The 19,176-nt window shown below is 41.8% G+C and overlaps 1 protein-coding gene across 7 annotated transcripts in view; it reads right to left on the bottom strand.

Moving 5' to 3' along the window:
* Window positions 1-8,671: 8,671 nt before the first annotated feature.
* Window positions 8,672-19,176, bottom strand: part of LOC118213119 (ciliary neurotrophic factor receptor subunit alpha-like) — a 172,084-nt gene continuing 161,579 nt past the window's right edge. For 6 of the 7 annotated variants that reach the window (XM_035391820.1, XM_035391819.1, XM_035391822.1 and 3 more), the window contains exons 7-8: window positions 11,802-11,991; window positions 8,672-10,361 (exon numbers count right to left, since the gene is read on the bottom strand). In XM_035391820.1, coding sequence (XP_035247711.1) covers window positions 10,234-10,361; window positions 11,802-11,991 — 318 coding nt within the window. In that variant the 3' untranslated portion in view covers window positions 8,672-10,233. The remainder of the gene's footprint in view (window positions 10,362-11,801; window positions 11,992-19,176) is intronic. The other variant, XM_035391817.1, reaches the window with a different exon arrangement.

The raw sequence follows: 19,176 nt of genomic DNA, 5'->3' as shown, positions 1-19,176 counted from the left end.
CGGACGGGCGGGCAGACGGAACGGAGCAGGCCTGCAATCGAACCCAGAGGGCACCGTCCCGGACCAGCGAAGCGCGCCAAACCGTCCCTGGTGTCTCGCTCGGCTCCATCCTTCCAAACCGCTCGAAAGGGAAAACAAGCTCCCGATGGCTTCCTGCGAAGAACGGCGTTGCCTTTGTTGGCTGAGAGTCAGCTTCCCTGGCTCCCGATTAGAAAACGTGATTCGCACGCAATTCCTATCAGGTGGAACATTTCCCTTTAAGCCAGTATGCACAGTAAGGCTTCAAATCTACAAGCCATTCTGTATTGATGGAACCACAACGCTCCTCTTCATATAAATGTGGCTTAATGCAAGGTTTTGAAGATGGAGGACAGTAGCACAGGGAATAGACCACAAGCTTCAGTCATCAACTGTAGGCAACATCTGTTCCCTGTAGTTAAACATTCAGAAAGCTAGCTGCACAATAATACAGGTTTTAACGTATGCAGAACGTTTCATATGAGATTTCAGTAAGGCAACTCACTCATTTAAACTAAGCAATATTTACAATATTCAGATTAAATGCAAATGCAACATTAGCATCAAGGCTCTGCCTCTTATGACTCCCTGTTTGCTTAAGCCGGACAAAATTATAACAGGTAGTGACCACGGCAAACCCCCCCCCCCCCCCCCCAACCGTGGAGATCATATGAGAAGCAAAGCCCATAGGTGGACGCTGGGGTGGTGGGGGGAGGCATAAATACAGAGGTGAGCAGGGCAAGCAATGCATGGACAGCAGCAGCAGCAGGATGAGCTAATGGCACGAACAGGTGAAGTTGATTACATAGCCCTCCCATTAACACGGTGATTTGGGGTTTCTTGAGTTGCCTGCCTGAAATAGCTAAGCAAGCTTCCCGCCATTTTGTGGCCCAAAGTGCTTCATTTAAAATAAAGTAAAACAAGTATGTTCAGTGTAAATGTACCAGTGCTGGCTTGAAAAGCGAAAATAGAATAATCTTATCAACCATTTGCCAGTTATCTTAATTTTTCATTTTCAATTCATGCTATAAATAGAGGGAGACAGAGTATTGTGTGTATTGGGAGGTTTAGTGAGAAGTGTTCACTCACTAGCTTGTGTTGTTTGAGTATTCATGTCTCATCTCCTTAATTAGACTCTTTAGCTAATTTAAGTCATTTGAGTATTTTGTCTCATCTGCTTAATTTGAATCTTGAGCTCATTTAATTCATTTCAGTCTTTTGTCTCATCTCATTAATTTAAGTCTTGGATTATTTTGTTCTTTCAGGCATTTACCCTTATCTAATAAACATTTATAGCTAAATTTACCCTCAGCGAATTCATGTCTGAATCAGTAGTATTAACATTAAAATATATTCAACAGTGAGATAGGGCAGTCCATAGGGCAGCCAGCTCTCTCTGAATCCATATTCAAATCCCCTGCGCAGCCTGGGTTTTGACTCCTGGTTGTGACCCTTTCCATACCGTGTGGGTACAAGTACTCACATAGCCCAGTGGCCTATGGTTTAAACTGAATATCAAATAGCATTTTTAACTGTGGCATACATATTGACTGGATATATGTAGTGCAAAACTTGAATTCAGGACAAAACTTTAGCATGTCCTGTAACAATTTCATCATCAATCACTGCATTAATATCATTTACATCTGTTTGTATTCAACTTGTATGGATAGGTCTCATATTAAAAGAGTTCCAGGAACTTCAGATCGTCAGCACAAGTTATGTTCTTCAAGCTCAGTAAAATGCCTACAGGGAACTGGCAAGAGTACAGAAAAGCCATACTTCATCTACCGAGTGAAAGACAGCAGTTGGAAAGTAGTTATGGTTTCTTGCTGAAAGGTATTTATCTTTGCTTTAATCTGCATACCCTTATCAGGATACTAAAATACTAGCAGAATTTATGGGAAGCAATTTAGAGGGCAGTAACTCACTTTAAAATGACAGGTGGCAGGTGTAGCACAGGCCAAATGTCTACGCTACTGAAAATGTTTTTGTCACACTTTTGAGCCATGGAGTCACCCTTTCATTTATTCAATTTCCAGTCAAATCAGCCAATCAGTGAAATGTTATTTTTCAGTGGCAGACAGTAATGCGGGAAACATACATTTAACAGGAAATTACAGAAAAGCCTCCACCACTACATATAACATCAGATCTGTCAGTATTTGTCCACTCTTTCTTTTGTGAACCCTACTACCACTTTAAGTGTTCCATCCTTCCAATCAACAAACAAGTTGCACCTGTGTCCTCCCAACACTCAAATTGTTTCCAAAAGTGTCATTGACATTATGTTAGAACCCTCTGCCTTCAAAAGTGACCCTAACATTCAAAAAGACAACTACCCAACTACAGTGCATAAAGTGGCTAAAGGAGATATTTCTGATGTGATTAGATATAAGATAATTCCACTGCATAAGGAAGGAGAAAGTCAAAGGAAAATAAGTGGAAAAAACAGATGTTTCCAAAACAGGAGTTCAAAAGATTATAGCAAGACACGGGAAAAAATAGGACTCCTAACTACTGTGAAAGGTCTACTGTGGTAGACCACTGAAGCTATCGCCATTGCAAAGACAGTACTTAAAGATTTTATCTTTGAGAGAGAGGAAAAATTCAGGCTCTACTCTTGCTTCAGAACTGAATAAATCCACAGGTGTTTCTGTCAATCCTTCCACTGTGAGAACACAACTCGTTGCTATGGGTCTGAAAGGATGTGTAGCTGTCAAAAAGCCACTGCTGAGAAAAGGAAATAAACAAAAGTGAAGAAAATTTGCACCAGTACACCGAAACTGGACACCTGAGACATGATGTAAGGTTTTAGATCGATGAGTCTAAATTTAAGATTTTCAGAAGTGAGAGAAGGCAGTATGCACACCGCCGAAGCAATGAAAGATTGTTGGATTCATATCTATTGCCTATATTTATATATATCAGCCTAGATATATCTACACTGCCTGGCCAAAAAAAAAAGAGTTGCCGTTTGGATTTTTTTGGACAGTGCCCACTGTACAAGGCTCTGGAGGCAGTGTTATGATCTGGGGTTGCTTCAATTGGTCAGGTCTAGGCTCAGCAACGTTATGCGGCAATAAAATGAAGTCAGCTGAGTACCTGAATGTACTGAATGACCAGGTTATCCCATCAATGGATTTTTTCTTCCCTGACGGCACGGACAACAATGCCAAGATTCATCAGGCTCAAATTGTGAAAGAGTGGTTATGGGAGCATGAGGAATCATTTTCACACATGAATTGGCCACCAGAGTCCTGACCTTAACCCTATTGAATGTCTTTGGGATGCACTGGAGAAGACTTTACGGAGTGGTTCGACTCTCCCATCATCAATACAAGATCTTGGCCAAAAATGAATGCAATTCTGGACGGAAGTAAATGTTGTGAGGTTGCATAAGGTTGTCGAAACAATGCCATGACAAATGCGCAAAATATTAGAGTGTGCGACTTTCCTTTTGGCCAGGCAGTGTATATCAGTTAAGCATGGTGGAGGATCAGTGCAAGTTTGGGGTTGTATCACAAAATCTGTAGTTGGTGGTTTGGTTTTGATTGAAGGCATCACAAATGCTGATAAATGCTAACAAATTATAACATATCATGCATTTGCCTCTGGGCAACAATTGATTGGCAGCAAATTCATTCTAGATAATCGCCTCAAGCACACTGATAAGAAGGTCAAGCTGCTGGTGTTCTCAGAACAATGGACTGGCCACCCCAGAGTCCAGACCTCAACATCACTGAAAGTGTTTGGGATTACTTGGATCCGGAGAAGCAGAGAACGCAACCAACTTTGAAGACTGAACTTTGGAGGTGTTTACAAGAAACATGGAAAAAAAAATATCCCTGCAGATTTTTTCAAAAATCTCAAAACGAGTCTTCCAAAACTAAATAACTAATGGTTTGATATTGTACATACACTGCAGTTGTGGAAGTTTTGTGTAATTTTGGGTTAAACATAATCATTTTCTGTCACTGAAAAATAAATAACTTGCACTTAATGGCTGTTTTCACTGGAAAGTAAATGAAAGAAAGGGTGGTCTCTGACTTTTACACAGTACTGTTTGTATAAAATGTTGCAGGGGGGGGGGGGGGGGCAATTTAAATCCTGCTCAGGGTCCCTCAAAGGCTAATACCAGCAATGTCTGAAAACAGAAACTCTGTGTTCTGCTCTCTGTACAGGCTTTATTAAAGACGGAGAAGGATGGATAACAGCATGACAAAATGGAGAAAACAAATAAAAGCTTCACCTGATGCCCTCATACATTACGAGCAAACTAAATGAGATATTCCCATCAGAAAAAAAAAAACATATGAAATAAAAAGTCATCCTTTGGATTGTAATACACAACTCTTTGATTTTGGCTTTTTTCATCTTCTCCCCCTGTCAGACAGTGCTCTCCATCTTTATCTCTACCTCTGAAAGTACAAAGGAAAGACGGGCTCTTATAGTTTTGGCCGCTGCGTGAGTCGATTTTCTGACTCAACACAGCTGTGCCCCGAACGGGTTTAGGGATAGGGTTGCGTCTGTCTCCCATGTTCTTAGCTATTTCGCTTTTTTCCCTCCTTATTTAGCAGGCAATGCACTCCACATACAGGAGGAAATTCACATATTAATAAGTTAGTAAGCTTTTGTAATGCAAACCATTTGGTTAAGCCTTGACTTCTGACGTAATGTTAGGAGAAAAGATTTTTTTGGACAGCAAAAACTGTGGTGTCACTTCAGCTTTTGCAATGTGGAGCACTTCTGCAAAGAGGTGATTGCTGATTTTGTATCTGTCCTTTGCAATTTATAATCCAACTCTGCATACCAAATAGTACAATCATCATTTGACCATGGGCCCAGATCTTCAGGAAAGTTCTGCTCACTGACAGATTTATAAAATAGTAAACCTCAGAAGCGGCACCAAGTTAAATCACCCAGGTTAGTGCCAGGTATGGTTGCAAGCCAGAAAGCAGGCAAGTTCTGTTAATAAATCATTTGAAATATTGAAACTGTTTGTCAGATGTTCCTAAGTTCCTTAGATGTTCCTTAGATGTTCCCACTTTTGCCAGAATATCTAAAAAGTGATTTGCTGTTACTTTCTTTCTTTTGGTCCAGAATTTTCTTTTCAACGATCCAGCATTTTGCCAGTTCAGTTCTTCAGTAAAAACTCAGCATTGGCAGTATCAGAAATTGGCAGTATCTTTTATGACTTATCTCTCCAGCATCATGCTTGGAAGGAGGGAGCTGGTTGGGGGGCGGGTGGTTGCGGTGGGGGGGGGGGGAGGGGGGGGTGGCTCTGGGTACCTGAGCACTTACCCATTTGGCTCGATGTGCCCCTTTGATTCAATTCTTTAAAATTGTGTTATTATTGTTGCTGCCATTAATTTCCATTAATTCATTTTGGTAAATATACACATATATACTGTACAATAACTGGGTGCGATATGTTTTCTAGGTTGGGGGGCCCTTTTCTCACTTTGAGCATCTGCCCCTCTGAAAGTCACTGCATGGCCCTGTACTGTATCTCTCATTGAGGGCCAGGGTGACTTACAGTAAGTGGAGTGATTTGACATGCTTTACGGGTGTTGGCGCTGATTCTCAGGGCACTGCTTCTACGCATTATGGCAGCACATCTTGATTGGGAAACGTCTTCACTCTGCATTTTCGTTTCGGGGCAATATTGCAGCAAGTCAAGCGAACGATCCTTGATGAACCCTCCCCATTTCTGGCAATTTCAGCAATTACAGTACACGGCATGCTCTGATAATCCTTCCCTCTGGTAGTTCATCTTCTGCCGTACATAGTCAAGTAAAACACAAAGGTTGTGCTCTGTTCTTTCAAGCTACTTTCTTATTCGATTATCTTGCATTTTCAGAATGACCAGTTCTCATATTAATGTATGTTTCCTCTAGAAATTATGTACCGTGAATACAGCAGCATTGTCTTTGCAAACTAAGGACACAGATTTTCTGCTACATGCCTAAAACCTTAATTTGAAGTCTACTCAAAAAAATACCCTCTGAATTCAGCATCTACATCTTCTTCCACAAACTAGATTGAATTCTTTCCCTCAACTAAAGTGAAACAAATGCAGATTCACGCAGAACTGAAAGTATCTCTTTGTATACAAATCATGACTAATATGAGTGGGCCTCAATTCCAAACCATTAGCAATGTAATCATATCAACAAATCACAGGCCTGTACCCTGTACACAGACATAGTGTCTGGCATTTCTAACTAGTTCACAATACAGAGGTTCCTTCAGGACAAAACATTATAACACAGATCTTAACATAGCTATTATATGGTTTCTTCGGTTTATCACTGCGTGCCCGGATGTATTTAGGAGACAAATGGGATCGGTGAAAAGAGGCCTGCCATTCTCCGGGACCTTCTGAAATTGCATGTTGCTTAAAGAGTGCCTGGGTGTATTGTACAGACAGCTCGAGGACCACATGAGGAAATTACAAAGAGGATTAATGCTGTGATCAGACTTCAAGTACAGAGGATACTTCCTACAGCAAGCCAATATTTCGGGCGCAGAAACAAGCGAAATGAATTTGCCCTTAAGTTATTCCAAGTCATTCATATAGTTAGCTCTCTGAAAAGGTCAGGGTTGTCATTAGACAGAGCAGAAGAAGGTAGCCGCGCAATGACGTATTGATTTTTCCTGAATCCATCTTGGGGTTTAATCTTTATGTCTGATGGAGAACGTCAAAACGCCAGACTGCATTAACACTAGCGCGCACAACACTAAACAGTGTTAGTGAGGGTAAGAGTTTAATGGCGAAATGTACATTTGCAGGAAATAATGCATAAAAACGACATCCGAGTAATAAAAGCAATGGAAACGTCAATGTACGGTCAATTAGCATGGTGCTGGGCCACCATCTTTGGTCAGGAGGAAGTCAATCAACTAGCTGACAGAAGGGGAAGAACGTTCAAGGCAGATGAAGGTTTTTGAAAGGAGGCACATGGGAGAAGATCTCATTTGTATGGGAGAATATAAAAAATGGTAGGCTGGAAATATTCCAGGAGAGTATCTCACAATTCTTTTCTTTCTTCTCTTTTCTAAAAGGATTTGATCTTTCATTTTATCGGAGTTTCCTGTCACCGAAGATGTATTTTTCAGCTAATTTTTTCCATGTTGTTGTCTTTTGTTTTTGCTTGAAGGCTTCGTACATTCTGGTTCCCGAAGTTAGTTTTCAAATAAGTCAATTAACATATCATTTTTGCCTGTGTTTGAAGTTCTCACTGATATTACCATTCTCTGTCTTGGTGAAAATCACTTTTTCACATCAATTTAAATTGGATGGCTCCAAACATGTCTGCTTTATTAATACAGTCTAGATTTTTCTGCAAGAGGAGAAAAATGTAAGCAGCACAGAATCGGGGCATACTTTTCAAATTTGCATTACTCAAAAGTTCAAAAAATATTTGTCTTTCATGGTCTTAATGATGAAACAATTCCCCAGTGGTTCACATTCCCCAGCAGTTCACAGTATTGCAGATCAGGTAATTTCCAAAGAAACTTTAGGGCTGACAGTGGTACCCAATAAAAATGAAAAATGTGATTTCTGCACAACAAATAACTTATCTTTTATTAATGAATTTATTCTAGTGGAAAATGAGCTTGAAATACTGAAAACAATCCATTATTTGTCTTTTTAAACTTTCTGAGAAGGATCTCCTAGAAAATACATTTCACTGAGTGATTATTGAATATGAATATGATATGAATAAATGAAAATGCCACATTTGCTCTATGAAATCACTTCAGAATGCTTCTGTTTTTGAAGTGAATCTGCTTTCTCCTCAATTCCTGTGCATCTCAGGCACTTCCCTTTGTACTGCTGGTAGAAAATGCAGCATTCGCTAACAGGGATGCAACTTAATTGCCACCAAAAACTTAACTTTGCTACACATTCTCTTCCAGTCCTGCGGAAATTTGACCTGCACCAACAGGGAAGCCATGACCTGATTATCTTCAACAAACCTTTGATTGACTCAAATCTACCTGGCCCAGTGATTTGTGAGAACAAGAAAATACTATGAATAGATGTAATCAGAAAAAAAACAGTGAATGTTGCATATTATTGCATATTAAATCAGGGAAATATTTGGTGCATTGACTTCTCCTGCCATGTTTTGTGAATTGCCTAAACTATACAGCTGTTCATATTGAAATTGACAGATCAAAATGATATTATGAAATTAGAGGAAGAAATTGTCTATTATAATATTATGTACATTTTTTGATGGATATAGCAATGCTAACCACATTAGCTTATATTAGGATAGACCATGCATCTGATGTCATGCAGTGTCGTTAAATAGCCTGGACCTAATTTCAGGATTAAAATGTATTGTTATAATGGTTAACCAATAGGAATTGGCCTACTAACCAAACAGAAAATCTGAACCAATAGCAGATCTCTACCATGCACCTTATGTGCTAGCCCCCTCCCCCACAACAGAAAACAGATTTTACAATAACAATACGATGCCAAGATACCTGCAAAACCTGTCCCCACCCCAAATAATTTCTACAAATTGAACTCATTTTGGTCATTTGGACCGACAGTAACATTTCTTGTATTCATACCAGTAATATTAAATGATAAATGACGAAGACACAGGCTGAAGAATGACAAAACAGCACATTCAGTGTGAAATGGTCACATTTAATGAACAACCTCTCATTTTATATACATCTATAAAAAGAACCCAGATATAGGTTACAAGAATCTAAAGCTAATACATACATTATTAAATAATAAACTTTTTTCATGTTAAAGATACATATTGTAGTTTACAAAATATGATCTGGGGAATTAAGCAGTTATGAACGTCTGTAAAACCTAACATCCTAAATTGTACATTTTTTTGTGTAATAGTAAACAAATACATAAAGCCCAACTATATTTTTGAATAACATATTAACTTGAGATGCCTGCTAAAATGTAATTGCAAAAACAAATTTGCAAAGGCAATGAAATTGTAAGCGAAACGGCACGTCTCAGCCCAGGGCTTGTTCATAAGAGACAAACACGTCTCAAATTCATAAGTTAAAAAAAAACACAGTCCGTGACAGGCAGGTGGAATAGAATCGCTTTTTTCTTTCTTTCTTTTTTAATACCATCACGACACAAGTTGAAAAAAAAAATCAGTAAAAAATAAAACGCAATAGTTCCCCCAGAAAACGGTTAGTTCTTTCATCTTGCTGCTAGCGTTGGACACAGATTCCTGGTATTTCCGCTCTGGGGCTCATCCTCGCTACACAGGCACAGTGTTCGGGAAGCCAAGGATTATGGGAAAAAAAATTTCAAAATATGTCTTTGGTATGATGAGATAGCTGTATGTAACTGTAAAGAGTGAGAGACAAAGTGTACCATTTCTACAACCACTTGGCTAACAAAAGCACAAAAAATGATCAATATGACAAGAAAGAAAAGAAAAATGAAATTCCTTCTTCTGTGGCCGGACAAATAAGTCTTTTCAGTCGTATGTTCCCAAATCTTTTGCTTCCCCATGATGTACACAACTGTGCCTGTGTGGGCATTTTTGCTGACATTGTTACTTTTGTCAAATATATTTGATCTTTGTTTTCTTTGCGACAAACTTGACTTAAATTATCAATGCACGATATCCATTAACATGTGCAAAATAGAAATAGAAGAGTTTCCTCAATTTCTTCCACAGGAATGAAACATAGACATCTGTATAAAACAAAACAAAAAAGTTACGTTAAAAAAAGAGAAACTCCATTCCTCGTGGAGTTTCAGATATGGAAAAGGTGTGACCATACACTGGCCAATAAGGACACTGTTTGAGTTCCCCTTAGATGATCAGTTTCTAACAGTGCATTCCTTTGTTGATGCAGCACGTCCTCTTCAAATATTCAAATTATGCTAAATTTGATTTCAACTCTTTAATAGGCATTGTACATAACATATAGTCGTGACTCACAACTTTAGTTTCAAGAAAGCACGTTTGGAAAAGTAACGAAAGAAAATTGTTTGCGATTGAAATTTAGGACCTGGTTCACTAAGACCTGTATGGCATAACACAACACAATAACACAATCAGTGATTGGTGCGAAACAAACACCACCACCAATCATCGATCACGTTATTGGTTTTGCATGTGCTAAACGGTTTTGCACCCGCTAAAAGTCTCAGTAAACCAGGCTCTCAACGTCAGACTGTTTCCACCTGTCTGTCACTCACCACATGACGGACAGAAGAACGGACGCCAGGAGCAGGTGAGATGACCACAGGAGCGCCGAGCTTCCGCCCAATGGGCTGCCCAGCTGGGGCTTTGCCGAGGGAGGGGCTGGGGAGGGCGTGGTCTCTGGAGGAGAGCGACAGAGCTACGTCAGAGCAGAGCGCTTATCCAGTTACAAACATTGAGTGCATTGCGAGCTAATAAAACCCATTAGCACGCATCATAAAAAAGCGTCAGCTCATTGGAACGCGTGGGCGCAAATCACAGGTCTCCTCATCAACTATAAAATAATTACGCAAACATAAAAGTGTGTATGGTGCAAGCATTTATGGAGCGTGGCCAGAGCGGTGTAAATATGTATCGTGTGTTGTCTTACACTTTTCTGTGCATCAGAATAATAATTTCTGTCACGTTTCTTGAAACTCGACTAAATTTCGCACTGATGATGTGGCGATACAGGTGCTATCTACTGGAGGGCGTGTTGCATCGTGCTGACGGCTTGGTATTTGTGCTAATACTGCAGGTGTGAGGCTGGGCATTCAAAGCAGCTGCATGCATGAATTCGTTTTTTTTTTTTTTTTTTTCCAATTATAATTTGCTTGTGTTATGATATTATTTGCATAGATTGGTGATGTGTGAAATGACTTGAGAGGAATGTGTGCGCAAATTAAATCACATTTTCGTTGGCTTCCGGTGAGACGCGTTATTGAAAAAAATATATATATATTACTCCAAGATTTATGGGGAACAGAATGGTACTGTGAAGCATTTCGCGAAGGGAAAACAAAAGTGCACTGGGAGAGTGTTGGGATATTAAACACCAACCACTGACAGTTCAAAGACTTTCACTCTGCTGACTTTTGATTTCCTTTTGCTAAATATAGACGGAAATAATATATAGAGCGGCGAGATCGGGAGTGAGCGACCAAATTCAATACCTTCCACAGAATGAAAATGATCACGTCAGCAGTTATAAGATAGCGCTTCTGAGCGCGGTCTTGAAGCTGTCCAGAGCTATTTATACAGTGAAATGCACACTGCTTTCCGTGATGCGCTCAAGTCATGCACGATTGCATTCCGTCTGTTGGATTTTTGGATTCTTATCATCTTTCTCAGCCTTGTGCATAGCCGGCTGGACGCCGTTTCGCCGCCCTGGAGAGTGTTTATTTTTGGAGGAATTCCATTGTGCTGTGCACAATGTACGTTTTGTTTCATTTTAAACCCTGGAACGGCCTCAGTTTATTTTCTCAGGCCCTTTCAATAGACTCCGTTCAGAGCCCTGGATAAAGGGCATCTGCTTGCCCTTTCAAACGCACTTGCGGCAGGAGACAGTAGAGGGCAGTGTTGAGTTACAAGTGCAAGATTTTGCTCCTTGTTTGATTACAGCGGCTTGGGTTCAGCTTAAAGTCTGAGGATTTAAAGGTGCATTGAGTTCAACACTAATGACGGCGCGAAAACTATGTGTTTGACTGGGAAACAATGAAAAAGATCTTGAATGGAGTTATTCTGGTACTTTGGTGGTGCGTAGGTAACACCAGGAGGGCCGGTCTGACGGGTAAAACGCACCTAAAATGGCCTCTGCCTCGGTGGTGGACGTGATCTGCTTGGGCTCTTCCATCCACGGAGTGGCGTGAACCGCCACGCTCCAGTCGCTCCACGTCCCGATCTCCGTGTCCTTAGCTGCCACCTGGATAATGTACTCCTTCCCCGCGTAGGCGTCGGTAATGGTGTGGGCGGTGCTGTCAGACAGTTCCACCTGAAACAACCAATCAAGAGCAGGGAAGGGGGGGGGGGGGGGGTGAGCACAATTAATGTCAGTCACAGAGGGCACACTGGAAGCGCGACGTCGAGCGCGGACGGATACGCCGTACTGCGGCCTTCGGCGGCGCGTTCGTAACGCGAGGGTCGCCCGAGACCCGCGTGTGCTCATGGGAAACCGAGTCCTGGGACACGCTGTGCCCGGGGAGCGCGCTCAGAAGGAGGGAAGGACTTCACACAAATCCGCGTTTCGATTCGCGTGGGGAGTGGGATGGGGGGTGGTGGGGGGGCGGGGGGGGAGTCGGGCTAATACGCCGCAGCTGAACGGAGAGTGTAAAATAAGGGACGGCGAAGATGGCCAAGGGTACATGACTCATCCGCTACATCCATCACGGCCCTGCGCCCCCCCCACGCGCCGTCTGACATCACGGCCCGCTCAAGCGGTTACAGATGGGGGAGACGGTCCATCCGGTGCGCCACTCCTCACATCAGCGGAAACACGCAGAAAGAGGGCGGCTTGGCATTTCGGGCAGACGAAGAAACGAGTTCGCCGAGCCGACAGAAAGGAATCGGATAGTCAGCTGGGAACTCTCTTCCTTGCGGCAGCCTCCTCCGTGAGACTGAACAGCACAGAGGGGGAAAAATGTAGTCGTTTTTTAAAAAAATATAATAAGATTTCCATATCTTTGTTCGTTTCATGTTTCACAGCAACAACATTGTCACTTTTAATGGTTTCATGTTTCTCACTCGGAGAGCAAAGGGTATTGTTTTTGGGTGAAGAAAAATATTGAGATTAATACAGAGTTTCATTTTTATTACTCTAAGTGAATGTTCATTTTTTCTGTGCTTCCTAGATTTGAACAACAACAGGGGGCTCATTTACACAAAAACTGTACATCACGCCACAAAACTATGCAACAGGGTTTCTGTAATAATTACTGCTTTAGTGCTTTAGTTTTATTGCTTTTTTGATATGATATAATTATTTCTTTAGTGCAGATGGAAGGCAGTCAGCAGTAACTTAAATTGATAGATGAACAACAGTTATGAGTTCCAGATTTTATTGTCTTTTTGCAACAAAATCCAGGTCACATGGGGTTTAATGTGACTTTAAAAAAATACATATAATTTTCAAAATAACTTCTTAGTACACACACAGTCAGTTGTGTTTAATTTTTAGTTTCTCTATCAAAACATGAATGGCTTGTAAAAGTACTGCTCAAGCATTGCACGTTAATTAACTCAATAAAGACAAGCTGATCCACTGAACTAGACCACCTATGGATGGGAAACCACCCAAATCCAAACTATTCAGACCATGCCATCCAGTAAATGTTTGACATGGCAATATCAAAGTCATGTTTAAACCATCATTTTAGGAGATAAACTAACCTCAATTGAAACCTTTATTGGCAAAATTTCTGCTGCTACCACTGTTTAACGAAACAATAAAATTAAAGTTCAACATTTACTAGTCAAACATCAATTTCTGCTGCTTTCAAGTACAGATTAAGGTTTGTTCATTAATTCATTATTAATATATTCCCAGACTAGTACATAAGATGGCTTTGTCATTTTTTGCAATAAAAAAAATAAAAAATAAGAGTTGTAAATAATAGATCTTTGAAAACATGAGAGCAAGATTCAGGGACTACCGTGTAACTTTGATCTTCCACCAAATTCCCTGGATAAGCAAAGATGACACATCTCTGTGGCTGAGCGCCTTGAATATAAAACTCATCCTTGCAAAGCCTGTTTGTTTCTTGTGTAGTAATACAATTTCACCACCGATAAAGAATGTCAGTGATATGCAGAAGAATACACATGGCTCGCCTTAGACAAGCAAACATTTTCGCACCCAGATTGATTACTCGCTCCCCGTGGGGACACATGCACTTCTGGTTGAGAACCACTGACGTGCACGCGATTTGATCTCCGTCTAGAACAGGAGGGGCATAATTCTCGTAGCTTATCTAGTCTGGGAATTCCATCTGATTCCACCCCAGTCAACTCTGCCAGAGACGTGTCTTGTTATACGCACATATTTTACGACACACACGTTCCGATCCTGGAGTAATACCTTCCCCCAGCACGGCTCAGACAGCGGTCGGGCCGCTCGGTGTCACACAAGCCAACGCGGCCTGTTTCAAGCACCTGCATGAAATAACACAGCCTTCTATGAGCAAGAGCCTGCTGTATACAGCCAAAATGACCTAACATAGATGTCTGCAATGACATCACAATAATAAAAAATAAATAAAAAAACGTTTCAAGTGACACAAAATTGTCTCAGAATTGATCTTTGTATTTCAGCATATGTATCCTCAAAAAAACATCAGCAAACAAGCGCTGCAGCTTGTTTGTTTTTCAATGCAAACAGAGCATCTGAAGGGAATTTGCTCCGGAGAATAGGCTCTAGCAGCCAGAGCTGGAGATGAAATCTGAGGAAGCCAATTTGTAAGGGAGCCAGACAGCAGTCTCCACTGTCTGCTGATAAGTTGACACATGGCGTGATGCTTTCTAAAAGCCCTCCTCTCCCACACCGCCCCAGCTGCGCTCTCAGCTATCTGCCCAGATCAGCACTGCACCTTTGGCCCGACCGCCGCGCATATAATTCCCACCACTAGGGGGCACTGTGACGGTCTCTCTTGAATGTGTTCCGAGGAATGGCTCCAATTAATTGGTGGAGATGAAGGGGAGCGGGTGATGGGCGTGGGGGGGGGGGGGGGGGGGGGCTGTGCATGTCTACAAGTGGCATCTCAAACCCCGTGGCCCACGATCTCAACCATCCCCCCCCCCCCCCCCCCCGCCCCCATCCTGGTACATTCGCCACTCCCCCCTCACCCCGGTCCGCAATTACAAATTCCATCATCGCACCACATTCCCCCTACCCCCACTTGGTAATAGTAAATCTACCCCCGTGTCTGCAAAGGCAATTCCCCCCCCCCCCCCCCCCCCCCCCCCCCGCTCAATGCTCCAATCTTAAAGATATAAACAAATACAGTTTTTTTTCTTCTTCAAAGTTCAGTCAAGACAGGGAGAAACTTCACAAACCACTTTTTTATATAAATTGCCTGGACTCCTCTTTCTTTGGGAAATAAAGTTATTGGTGAAATAAGCCATTTTCCTGCCTTCTCTTTGATTCCTGCCATTTGTGATTCCTTCCGCCAAAGCCCGTCATGATGACTGTGCTGCAATTAAGTGCTAAGACTGCTTTTTAATTTACTGAGTGAACCGCAAGACACGCCAAACTGCCACTTCCACACAACACTGCCAGTGTGGAAAAGACCAAATTAGTCCTGTTGAGTTGCACTCTTTATCTTCAAAGACAGACTCCCCACTTTGACAGGAAATGTGCGCCTTTATCTGAACACTCAAGCATTACGTTTATAGGCCTAATTTCATTAAGGGTATGCAATAACCAGCCAGCATTTTGTCATTTAGTTTTCACAGTGTCATTACTTTCTTGTTTTCATCCCGTGCGGTTAACTATTTGCATTCAAAAACATTGTTCACAAACATTGCAGTTGATTTGGATTGATACATTTTAGCTTTCTATTTTAAACCTGGAATATAATAATAATAATAATTATTATTATTATTATTATTTTTATTATTAATTTATTTATTTATATAGCACTTATGCAAATAAAAGTTACAAAGTGCTTCACAGATAACAAAACAATGAACAAATAAAAATTGAAAGATATTCAATAAGAAAAACAATAACAAAGATAATGAAAAGGTTAAAAAAAACAACAGAGTTGAACAACACTCTAACACGTTGAACTGCTCACAGAAATCTCACATTACAAAATAACTGTCATTTTTTTCCATATATTTTGTATCTCATCTGCATTTTCTTAAGAGGCAAAGTTTCTTTTAAGAAAAAGAGCACGTAGTTGGGTGAAATTGCATTTCTTCCAACATTTCTTCAGGCATTTTATACTGAGAAATATAAACTGGTAAAGGAGAAGACAAACAAACATGAATATTCAAGTAAACGAAAAACATAAATTCTAGAGTTTTACAGTAAAATGAATTTGAAATTACACTGTAAGACGACAGTGATACAAATAGGAGTGGTGTTACAGCAAGCTTTGAAGGCATTTTCACGGTCTTCAAAGACATCGTATCGACCGATTTTATAAATACATTGCATACCCCCCGAAAACCTTACTGTGAAGATTAAACAGATCTTAATCTGTCCCATTTACACTAATGTTTCGCCCAACCAGATGTGTGAACCACCAGAAAGGTTACAGCTGCAGTCAATAAAAGCGCAAATTGCCGAAACCGCAATGCGATGCGAACCATTCCGCCCCCCCACCCCCACCACCCCCCACCCCCCTTCCCATGAGCAGGCTTTCCCCAAACCAAAATGGCCAGTAAAACTTGAGCGGATTCTTAACCGCCAGTTTACGCCGCTTCATTCTAAATTTAAACGACTCTGAGGATGAGAAATCAGGCTGAGTAACTGTTTGCAGAGCCACACCACTAAACCCGGCCTCTTGGATGCTGTGTAGAGAAGCTTGGGTCCTGATATCGAGTGTATTGTGGTCAAGGCCTACAGGAAGAGGAGCCACCTCTTCATACGCTGTACACAAAAACACTTACTCAAAGGATGCATCGTGGCAACCGGATGTAATGTACTAGATCTTAGTTAATAAAAAGAAAAAATAAGAGTACAAAAACTAAACATTTTTTTCGCCATGTTCCACCCAATAAAAAAAATAAAAAAACTTACCTAGATGCATAAAGCATATAATCTTCAAGGCTGTAGATAAACCCTTGCGAATATAGTTTTGTTTATGGTTTATTTTTTTAACGTATGAAATATTTATTTTTCCTTTTATTCATTGCGATTTCAATAATTCCCAGCAGGTTTGACTGTACACAGTAGTGGAGTCAGAGAATCCATCACACGCAGGAACAGAATCAACTCTCCTCTCATTCACATATCCTGTTCTATCAGGTTATACTCAGACCGAGCAGTTATGAAATATATATCACATCAGAAATGCATCTTTTCTAAATAAATTATTCATGCGGTCCTGTGAACAAAGAGCTAAGACTAAAAAAAGCTATCATCATATATCAGTACCTCAACACCTATGAATATGGCTGTCTCACCACCCACTCGTTCTTTGTGTATTTGTTTAATTAGTTCATAATTAACAATAAATAAAATATCAGTTAATTTAATGGATTTCACAGGCTAAAGCTACTGTATCAAAGGATTTTTGTGATTAATCGGTATGATTAGGGTAGGTTCTATTGTACACAGGTAAAAGCCAAAAAAGGATGCTGAGAGAATTGGCTTACCTACACCGTGTTTTACGAAAGTCAGTAAGCGCTTGAGCCTTGCAGTACTTATACACACAGAACTGAAGTGTTTAGCAGCAACTGTGCATGCAAGAGGGCCTGAATCTGCTGGTAACAGGAGCAGGTGTCGCTTCAAAATCAGGGTTACACATTTCTTATGGGAAGATTAATATCCTGACTGAGTGAAAACGAATGGAGCTGTTTTTGTCACTGTGAAACAAGTACTTCACAGAGTATGATGCCTCATATGTGTGTGTGTGTGTGTGTGTGTGTGGAAACTGAAGAGGTCAAATGTCAAGGATTCATCCTCAAAAACATAATATCACCTTAACACGACCGTCGCATCTGATCTATTTTTCTTCCGCGGTTCCTTAGAACATTACACCTACACCTGAACATCCTAATGAATTTCAGTTGCGCGGCATTAAAAGGGGCATTATGCATTCGCTCTTTGTTCCGGAAAGCACCATTGAGAGGAGCTTAACCATACAGTGTGGGGAAAACAGGGAGTAGGGAGATTTGAACATTCTCCGGAGATTACATAAAGGAAGGGATACCGACCCCTTCTAACTCTGCCATCCCTTCAGATTTAACTATAACGCCCGACCCTGACTCCAGGCTTTTGGTATGCAAATCAACGCTTTGAGGGAACTAAATTCTTTTATTCGAGACTCAAATTCTTGGGCTTCTTGCACGCTACTGTGTATCTAGGGCCGATTCAGCGAACGTCCCCTTTCCAAAAGCTGCTGGACAGCTTCTCTGGGTTCAGCGGGAACCCGAAAGTTTTTTTTTTCTTCCCCTCTCGCACACAAACACAATGTTCGGCTGACCCCGTAACCCCAACAGACCCCTGATGTAGTCTCAGGAACCGTTGTTTACAGTAAAATAATTCTGACACACCGACCGTGCATGACTATCTTTAATTGGCTCTGTACCGTCAAATTTGGGAGGAAGTCTAAAAAAAAAAAAAAACATCGCCCTCTCTCTCTCTCTCTCTCTCTCTCTCTCTCTCTCTCTCTCTCTCTCTCTCTCTCTCTCTCTCTCTCTCTCTCTCTCTCTCTCTCTCTCTCTCTCTCTCTCTCTCTCTCTCTCTCTCTCTCTCTCTCTCTCTCTCTCTCTCTCTCTCTCTCTCTCTCTCTCTCTCTCTCTCTCTCTCTGAAGTGCTGTTAAACCTCGCTGGGAATGTAAATATGTTCAGCACGCTGGAGGAGCGCGCGGCGCTACCGTCACGGAAAGAAAAGCAATTAAACGACACCAGCGCTTCCGCGGCTAACTTTCCGCTGATGGGATGAAAGTGCCTGGGCAGAACGGGGCCTGTCCGTCAAGCTAATGAGAGCCCGTCCCACACAGGCGCCCAACACGTGCCTAAATCAAGCCCCGCCACCGAGCTCGCCGCCGCAGCCCCGGCCCGAAACGTTTAACGGGTGCCCGCCCACCGCGATCCCGTTAGCAAAACCCTCACCACCCCCCCCCCTCGCGCCTTAATTCCTACGGTCAGGCAATTACTGCGTTTCGCCCGGGCGGCTAGCGAGTCACAGCCTCAGCACGCCGTTCTTAATCCGCCCTTCAGTCATTACCGCGAAATCCGCGCGAGCGCGCGGCTAGCAGCCGTACGGTACGTCGAAACGAGAAGAATCGCTCGTTTAGTTCTGCGGCGTGTCGCCGATCTCGCGGACGGTCGGGGCCGAGGCCTCCTCCTTCACGTTTCGTACGGAGGAACGCCAAGCCCGTCCCGCGTGGGGCGGTGGAGCTAAACCGTAGGAGGGAAACGGTTCACGCGGTGCCCCACCTCAAGTCTTCGGTCACGGTTCAGAATATACTGTATAATAAAAGACCCAAAAACCGCACGAGGACCTGA

Source organism: Anguilla anguilla, chromosome 14 (assembly GCF_013347855.1).
Source record: "Anguilla anguilla isolate fAngAng1 chromosome 14, fAngAng1.pri, whole genome shotgun sequence".
NCBI lineage: Eukaryota > Metazoa > Chordata > Actinopteri > Anguilliformes > Anguillidae > Anguilla > Anguilla anguilla.
Note: the sequence above shows the minus strand (reverse complement) of the source record. Positions and strands in the feature narration are given on the sequence as shown.